At 28.0% G+C, this 10,240-nt stretch overlaps 1 protein-coding gene across 1 annotated transcript; it reads right to left on the minus strand.

Annotated features, from left to right (window-relative positions):
• Positions 1 to 1,004: 1,004 nt before the first annotated feature.
• Positions 1,005 to 3,887, minus strand: LOC102583729 (squamosa promoter-binding-like protein 8). Its single transcript, XM_006347941.2, has 3 exons — positions 2,862 to 3,887; positions 1,459 to 1,586; positions 1,005 to 1,309 (listed from the first exon to the last, which is right to left on the minus strand). Exons 1-3 carry the CDS (start codon positions 3,494 to 3,496, stop codon positions 1,164 to 1,166), a joined length of 909 nt encoding a protein of 302 aa, XP_006348003.1. The 5' UTR covers positions 3,497 to 3,887; the 3' UTR covers positions 1,005 to 1,163.
• Between the last annotated feature and the right edge of the window lie 6,353 nt (positions 3,888 to 10,240).

The following is a 10,240-nucleotide window of genomic DNA, read 5'->3' on the forward strand; positions in this document are numbered from 1 at the left end:
CATCTATAATTGATATACTTTTAAGTATTGTGTTTTAAATTTTGCTTGTGATGTGTATTAGAAAGTATATTTAAGAGATTCAATATTATTACTTCTCCTCGTATATATATATATATATATATATATATATTTCTTTTTTCAAATTGCAAATGTATCTATGATTATGTTATTAATTATTGACATAACCGAATAACTGAACCGAAAAAGCCAAATCAAAAAGAGAAAAATCAAACCAATCCAAATTTATTTTAATTCAAATTAGATTACACTTTTTCAAAATCGAAAACCAAAAAATCCACACTGATTCATATAAAACCAAAAACCGAATGAACACCCTAGATGCAACCGGAAATTTCACATCTTGTCCCAAAAATGTAATTCGGTAAATTTCACATCTAATATATTAGAGTGTTGATTACTATTAATCCAAAGTAAATGTAGTAAATTTCAAGCTATACATGTTAAATTACTCTGATTGGTATAAAACATTTGTTAGAGTGTTAGGTAATTAACTTAATTATTAAATCCTATAACTATATAACAAAACAGAAACCACTTTCTGTTTTCTGTTTTTTGTTTTTAATTTCTTTAACCCATAATATTCAACTATGTACGTACTACAAATTGGGATCGGATTAGGCCAAAATGCAAATTAAAGAGTGAGGAGAAATTTGGAAAATTTATCCAAACTTTCTCAATTCAACATTAATCAGTGTCTACGTACATGCATGCATACGAATTTTCAATTTGTTTTTTTTGTGATTTTGGATGGAAGATTTTTGAATCTTGCGAACCTAAATTGAAGATATATAGAACGTATAAAAATGCTCTAAAATTTTGTGGTCTCAAACATGCCACATAGAAAGTTGAAATTAAGAAATTGTCAAAAAAAGAAAGATATTTTTTTAAAAAAAACTGCCTAGAAAAGAAAACAAAGACAAATAAATTGAAAAGATGAAGTAATAATTTCATGCATAAGGTGGAGCACACAAGCTAGCATAAACCTAATCCTCTCCATTACATCATTAATCATAATTTCATATCTAAATTAACTTTCCTATATTGTAATTAGTACTAAGATATACTAGATTGTTGTGGCAATTAAAGCATAAGTTTGAAATAATAATCATAATAATTAATTATTAAAAATAAAAATATTTTAGTCACCCATTGGAGAAGTAGATTGGTGAAGAAGTTGTTGTTGTAACTTGCTGGTATGTTCTTTGCCTAAAACCATCCACTGGAATTCTTGGTGGTGATATAGCCACTGTCACTGTTGATGATTGTGCTCCTGATTCAGCTCGAGACTCTACACCAAAAAATAAAAATAAAGACGAAAATTCATTTAGTCAAACTCTAATATACATCAAAACAAAGAACATATAAAATCGAATTCAGAATTAGTCAGACTCTAATACGTGGATATATATCAAAACAAAGAAAAGATAATAAAGTTACTTGATGAAGGTTGAGACTGCTTTTTATTATTTTCTTGCTGAATATTCTTCCTCCTTCTCCGGTTGTGATCTGCTAACCGTTTCCGGCAACTTCTTTTCCCGTTATCAAATTCCGACAGAACATGAAACCTGCTTTTTTATCAAAATAATTACGATCAGATTTATGTTTTTTTTCATGAAATAATTGAATTTAAAAATGAGTTAATTACTTATAACAATAAAATCACTCATGTTTTGCCTATTTTTCACGAAATAACTCATATCTAAAAAAACATTAGGAAATGACACAAATTGTCCTTTTAGTTTAATGACAAATTCTATAAATATTTCTTTGTGCATATTAAGTCATTTAAATACTAGTTAAAATTAACGGCCAATTACATGAGGAAAATTATGTATGTAGATTCTTGTGGTGTTTCTTCTCCAACTGTCATTTATGTAATTTTCTAGTAAACTATTAGAAAATAATGAATTAGTGACAGATAAAATTGTATATATATAAAAAAAGCATAGCATTTATTATTAAAAAAATCAATTAGCCAGGAGCTATTTTTCTACAAATTAGTTGAAGATTATTGACAAATTTCATAGTTAATTCAATGTTTTGGTACATGAGTGATTTTCTTGTTATGAAAACAAAAAACCAATGCTTTGATTTACTGAAATTTTTGTATAACTTAACACGTAAATTAACTCTTTAAAAGAAATACAGTATATATCTATACTGCTAAAAGTACTTTTTTTTTCTTTTCTGTGTTGATTAAAAGCTGATACTCCCCGTATGATTCTTTTTAATGATTAAGCCAAAATAGAAAAAACAAAAAAAGCTGTGTTTACTATAAGCAGCAAAAGCAAACCAGTACGTAACAAACTAAAACGGGGAATAGCAAACTCATTGGGGGACATAAATTTACGGACACAATTGCCCTCGGGATCGACGTACCACTTTTCTACTCCCCAATCATTACCTCGTTAACACATCCAAGGGCTTTTCCGTCATTTTATATTTCCTATCTTATTTGCACCTGATGACCTTAGTATCAAACGTAACAAATGCTAATACACATTAATTTATCATTAAGTGCATGTTAATTACTATGAAGTACGTATTATACATTTTATCGCGTTTCTTTCATACAAATTCAACGAAAATATCTACTTGACTAAGTTCAAAATCGACATCTTTTTAGATTAAGAGATGTAAAATCGTATTACTGGCACGATAGCTAGAGTACTGAAAGAGGTTCATTTGTTAAATCTCGTGTAAATTCTGTCTATGTTATTGATTATGATTCCTTTTTCTAAACTAGTTTGAAATTTATAATTATTTGAGATGAAATTAATTAACCTGATTTGGTGAATAAACACCCGTATTTAAGAATAATTAAGTACTATTAACATAACCTGCTGCATTGTTGGCAGAATCGCTGAGTCAAACCGGCGGCGATAACGGTGGCGGCTTTAGAGTGAAACTCACACACTTTGTGCCGTCGGTGGTAGTGCTTTGCATGAGTGAGATCGGCATTGCAACCTTCAGCTTGACACTTGGGCGAGTTCACTGAACCGGAATCAACCTCGCGAGTCCGCCGGTAGAGCCGATTCACAAAATCATCTTCCGATGACGAAGCAAAATACGTTCTCCCGCCCAAATTCAACCCAATCCGACTACTACTACTTGAAAAATCATGAATTCCGCCTCCAAATTGCGGTTCGCTCTTCGGCACTACCATAAATCCACCAGTTGGTTGTAGAGAAAGCATGGATGTTTCGTGTGTTTGCGTGTACGAAACGCCATAAGCGCGTGGATCGTACATGGAGCTAATTAAATGAGTGTTATTTGGAGTTGCTTGAAATTGGGGAAATTGCGGATTCTGTAATTGTTGTTGTTGTTGCTGCTGCTGGTGTTGGTAATTTGTTATATGAGGAAAATGCGCTTGAGGATCCAAAAATTGATTGTTATTTTGGTCATTTTCTTCTTGAGTGTTTTGATCACTTGTAAACATAAAAGCAGATTGATTTTCCCATTCATAGTCCAACATTTTTCTTAATTTTTTTTTCCTCACTTTGATAGCCAAATAACCTGTGGATAAATAGAGTGGGAAATGGAAAAGGATTGGTGGAATTTTGAAAATGAAGAAAAAAAAAAGTTTGGAATATTTTGTAGTTGGGATTTGGGAGGAATGGGAGAGGAAATCTGTCAGCTTTAAGTAGAAGAAGATTTTATGTAGTGGAAAAAGCTGCAGCTAAAGACTTTACGGTTCAGCATTCAGTGAAGAGTTTTAATAGGTGTTGCTTTATAGGACTTATATGTATGTATAGTTGTAAATATTTTTTAAAGAAAGAGCATTTTTTGCCCTATCTTTTTGAGTTCAATAATAAAAAAGAGGAGTTTATGTGTGAAGTTTTATAATGGCTTTTAAGAGACATGTCGGGCAATGAGGAATTTGCTGCTTTTCTTGCTGAATGAATATAAGTATTTAATTTAAACTTATATTGGCTTAAGATTCAATACAATGTCACATGGAGATTAGTATATAAATTAATGTTATTAAAAAAAGAAATTTAAATTATTTCCATCGTGTGTAAAGAAGTAGGCAAAACACTTGGAGGAGTGAGAGATGAAAAGAGAGCCATTCATTACAACTCAAAGATACAACAACTAAATAGCTAGAGCAATTCAGGAACACTCAGCCATCAATACTATTTTCTCCGTCTATCTTAATTTTGTAAATTGACAAGTAATTTGAAACAACTAACATGAGATAGATAGTAAAAATACATTTTTTATTTATATTTTTTTTAAGTAACATGTAAAAAGAAAAGTAGACAAGTAATATAAAACGGAGAAAATACGGAAAGAGCATTAATATTGTGTATGGATAATGGCATCTTTGTTTCTCCTTAGGCTACAATAATTGTCTTCTCTGTGTACAGAGTGTTTGTATATGATTGTGTTTGTTAGCTAGGGAAAGATAAAATAATAAGTAGCCACTGATGTGAGGCGGCTTTGTTCACCCAATTGCTCCTCTATCTAATTCAATTCAAAGCACAAGTGTCAAATAGATGAATTTAATTCATTCAAAATATATTAAAATTAATAAACATGTAGGTTTGTGACTCCATTTAAAACTACTTGAAATGAATATATTAGGTTAGTATTTAAGTTTTAAAAATTTATCTTTAAATATTTATTCGATCATAAAATTTGATCAACTTTTCAATATTTTAAATTCTAAAAAATCGGCGCTTTCACTAGCAAAATTTCAACCCCCTCCTCCCCAAAAATGTATGTGGAACACAACTTTCAACTACAAATCTATAACTAAATAAGAGCTAAATTTTGAATCATAGCAACGTGTCCACATCATACTGCTACATTCTAAGTTCTTTGTTTGTTTAATTATCAAAAAGTGATAAGTATTTTGTAAAATTGTTATTATGAATGTATGTAATATTGAAGAAAAAAATTGAAAGAAATATTTTGACAAGATTTTCATGGATTAACAAGTACTATCTATTTAGCCTACAATAATCGGCATTTAGATGACTTGAATTAAGCAGATTAAAATGACTCGAATTAATAAATGACCGAATCATTAACCTGCACAAATTTGGTCGGGAGGACGCAGTCATATTCTTATCATCTTATGAGCTAATTTTATCACTTTTATTAGATATTCACTCTTTCCATATCATGTGAATTATTGAATTTTTTTAAAGTACTTAAATATATGTCCTTAAATATTTTTCTTAAGTGTAAGAAATTTTATCCCCTTTGTCTCAATTTATCTTGTTGTATATATGATAATGTTTGATTGACACAATTTTAAAATGAAATAGAAAAAAATTCCTTTATATCCAACACACTTATTTTTATTTGATTGATAATAATATGAGGTAACTTAATTAAAAAGAATATAATGACTGAATTCATATAATTGATCTTAATATATTTTGGGAAGAAATGTAATTTGTTGTTGTGGTATAATAAAAATATATAGTTTAAATAAATACTCTGCTGGCCATGGTGGTGGGGTAGGGGATAAAAGAGTGTGACCTCAGGATATTTAATTTGGAAGTGTTGGAATAGAGAGGGCCATTCAGAAGTGCTCAAAACACTTGGTCATTAATTACAAACTCAAATGAGTTAAACTCAATAAGGTAAACGCATTCATTTTCTTTATCAATAATGCCACCATTCGTTTTCTTACGCTACAATAATTGCATTCTCTCTATCTCTCTTTTTTCATACTACTGCATCGAATTATGTATAGTAATCTTTTAAAATAGTTATACCAAATTATTTGAGTATTATTTAATAAATTTTAGTTATTTTTTAATAAAAGTATTTAAAATAGTTATATATATGAAAAATAAAAAAACTTATTTTAATTAATATATTTTGTTTTAATAAAAGCATAAAAGATAAATACAACATATATAATTTAAGACGGATGAAGTACTCGCTCCATTTCAATGATAAAAGTATATCAATTGTGTGAGGTATGATGATATTTATACTAGAAATAGATAATTCATTTTGCTTCTTAGTTTTAGCAAATCAAGTGAATTTTTTAATTTTATTTTTAATATTAAATAACTCTATAAATTGGTATTAATTAAATCTGAAATTTTAAATTATTATTAAGAAGATTAATTTTGTAAAATATATTTTTAATTCTTTTTTTAAAAGAATATTTCAAATCAACAAAGATCAAGTAATATAAAACGAGAAAAGGTATATATTTGTGTTTTTAGCAGGGAGTAGGGAGAAAGAAAGAAGTGAGAATAATAAGTAGCGGCAGTTGTGAGTCTGCTTTGCTCAGAGATTGGTTGTGTAAGTTACTGAAATTAATGACCATTTATCCTCCACACAAGACTAGTGGTGTTTGGATATTTTGTAATATAGATTTCTTGAACAGAGCTCGTAATAAAATATGATTATTATAAAAAATTATTTATTTAGGAAGGAATATGATTGTTATGAAAAGTTATTTATTTAATGACTCTTACGAAGAGTCATATCTTAAGTTCTATAAATATAAAAACTCTCTAGAAGTAGCCTAGGAAAAATTGCATATATATTCAAGGGCTTTAATTTGTTGTATTCTGAAGAGAATCGCTTGTATTTACCCTAATATGTATATGAGCAATATCTCTTTAAAAAAAAGTGATTACACGTCTCAAAGTCATCTTCTTCTTTAAACATATTTTCTATTATTTTTTCTGACATTTGGTATGATGGAAAATACTTTTTATTGAAAATAAGTGATTTTTTTATTCTTTATATTTAGTAGAATATATTATTTTTAAAGTATTTATTTATTTAAAATTTACTCTCTTCATTTCACTATACGTAATAGTATTTAATTGAACATAATTTTTTGGAAGAAAAATAAATTGTAATATAAACTTATCATAGACATTTGTGTGAATATGAAATAATTTCATTAAAATAAATACACAAAGTTGTCATCAATTATTTTAAATAAAAAAGTATGACATTTTAAATTAAGGGTCAATCCATCTAATTAATTTTAAGATTCAAATTATATATGTTGATTGTGCAAATAATTTTATAGACAATTTTTTTGATAGGACATTCAACTTTATTAATGTTGCGGGAATAATGCAAACATAATATCACTCGGTGCATAAAAATTAAACACTTCAATTTACAAGTTCTCATTTTGAAGTAATATGAAAGTACCCATAGTGGGTTTTAGCACAAATCTAAATTAATTAAACTATGTTTAGAATATAGAACAAAAACTATTTCTTTCATATCAATTTATTTGTGTTATTTATTTATTTTAGTTTGATTTACATTTTTTTAGTAACTTATAAATCTAACTTTTTATGTAGCATGTATAAGATGGTAAGATTACATAATATTTTAGTATATTTTAATTTAAGATCATATGATTTGAATTCTTATTTGTTTTTATAAATTACGTGTTAAGTTTGAATCAGATAAATAAATTAAGAAAATAATAATTTAAATACACAAGTTATTTTATTATATTTTTAAAAATTTTCTATCATTTGAAAAAATTTACAAAAATTCCTATTCTCGGATACATCAGAACGTACAGGATGTATCGAGACGTTGAGTGATGTAATCCAAATTGAAACGCGATGTATCGAGATGTTGAAGGATGTGTCCGAAATCGCGATGCGATGTATCATAACGTTTTGAGATGTATCCGGATTCCATCAAATTTAAGAGATTTTTGTAATTAAATATAATGTAATTAGCTCTTACCACTAGGAGATTTATGTAAAATTTTAATTATTAAAATGGAGAAAAACAAAATAATACTACTATATCTCTGAAAGTCAGGTAGGAGCTGTGAGTAGGAAAAAGATGAATAACCCAAATAGCCATTTTAGCTTTTTTGGTATTTGCCTATTTGGCGTTTTGGTCAGAGTATATTTTTGCAGTCAATTTTATTTTTAATTAAAATCAATCATAAGTTCACTCACTTATTTTAAAGAGGAGAATTTCCTCATTTTCTTTTTTTGTTACAATTATTTATTGAAAAATAATTGTGGCATCAAAGTTAATTTATTGCATTATTAAGTTTGAAAAAGAGGCTTGCGACAGCGTTGACTCATTAAGTCTACGGAAGTCAGATAATGTCACAATAGTAATGCTTCAGTTTCCAGTATTTTTGGGGACACACATTTATTTCATCTCACATATATCCGTATAATACTTTACGTTATATTATTTGATTTAGATATAAAATTTAATTATTGTTTCTAAAAACCATTCTGGTCTTTTTAAATATTTGTTAGTAAACTTATTTTAGTTATGAAAAGGTAGCATTTTCTGTAGCAGACTAAAATTAAAATGTTCGCATAAATTGAGATAAAGAAAACTTGAATAATTTACGAATTTGATTTTAAGCAATCAATATCACTAGGTTGCTCTTGTCAAAATAGATTAATTTTTGGGGACACACATTTATTTCATCTCACATATGTCAGTCGTTTAATACGTTCAGTCAGTCTAATTTATATTATATATTTGATTTGATATATAGTTTAGTTAGTATTTTCTAAAACTTGTTACCTTTCAAAATTTAAATATTTGTAGGATTATAAATCATTTATTATTAAGCACAAAAATAATAATTTAAAATCAAGTTATTCTAATTGTGAAAAAAGTAACTTTTTTTGGGAGCAGACTATTAAAACAAAAAGACATCCCATAAATTGAGGTAAAAGAAGTTTAAATAATATAGATTTAATTTTAAATAATTAATTTCGTTGAGTCGCTCTTGTTAAAATAGTTTAATTTTTGCATGTCATATGTATTAAAATGAGTAAGGAACATACGAGTGATGTATCTTGGAAGTAGAAAAGAGGGAAAATAAGAAATTAATAAATAGAAAGTGGTAGGCTCATTGCTTGCATAATAAATCATGAGCCCTTTAAGAAATTATAGTTTGGTGTAAATGATATTTCTGAAGAGTATAAGGATTTGAACTTTATTGTTACATTTATCTAACATCATTAATTTATCAAGATACTTAACTTTACAAACAATAATTTCATCATACGCCAACTCTTTTAGTATGTCATACATTATTAATTAATTCATTTTATTTGAATAATATTGTTGCTCTTACTTAAATTATATACAATGAAGACGATGTAACAAAAATGAACCAATTCCAACCAACAAAAAAATAAATAAAAGAACATACATTAATCTATTCCGATTTCCAATCACACACACAAAAAAAACATAAATGAAATTACGATAAATTTAAATTTGATTGAATTTCGATTTTACGTGTTCTAATTTTTAGAACGATAATTTTATATGTTGATAACTGGATTTTAAAAGAGCGGGACCAGTGAACATGGCCCCCTAGCCAGCTCTCAAGTAGCTCTCAATTACCTAAGCTCCAAGTGCCATGGACCATATTGGTATCCATTGCTTAGATGTGCAAACAAAAGAGACATACAAAATCTCACTGACACTGAAAACTTTGTGGAAAGCATTTTTAATTTTTTGTAACACATGCTTGAATTTGATTATTTTTTTCATTAAAAATCCATGAACCTGACACTCCAAATATCTAAAATCTAATTATGATGAATTTTTTTCAATTTAATATTGTGGTTGTTCTTGTTCCAAGTCATGGTGAATGTTAAAAAAGGGCATGGGGCCATAGGCCAGTGCACTAAAACTTTCGCTATCATAAGAATCAGACTACAAGAAACTATTTTATGCAAACTTATTATGTATTTCTATAAGAGATGGTTTTCACAGCTTGAACTCATAACCTTTTAATCACGTGACAATAACTTTACCAGTTACGTAGGGTTGATGTTGAACATACAAAATAGAAAAACATGTTTGGATGATAAGGTGATAAAAAAAGCAACGGCTCACCAACTACTTACTGGCAATTAAAAAGTGTAGCTGCAAATTTTCCATAATCATCACAGCAAAAACCAAACGCGTTGTTTCTTTAATTTAGTGTCTTGTCATCATCTCACAACTCTTAATGATAGCTAAAAAATAACACTAATTACATTTCAAATTATTGGGAGTACATGCAGAGTCTACCAGGCCCCCCTCTCCCCCCACCCCCCTCCAATACCCAAATATCTACTTGCAAGTTCACCAAATACTCAGGAAAAAAAAATGAAAAAAATTTAATCCACCACTACTTAAAAGTTGAATTCAAGATTTAGAATTAATAAATTCAAATGAGCAAATAGAAACAACGATAATTATGACTTAGTTCTAAGTTAAAATCGGC

The sequence above is a fragment of the Solanum tuberosum genome, unplaced genomic scaffold (genome assembly GCF_000226075.1).
Source record: "Solanum tuberosum cultivar DM 1-3 516 R44 unplaced genomic scaffold, SolTub_3.0 scf00095, whole genome shotgun sequence".
Taxonomy (NCBI): Eukaryota; Viridiplantae; Streptophyta; class Magnoliopsida; order Solanales; family Solanaceae; genus Solanum; species Solanum tuberosum.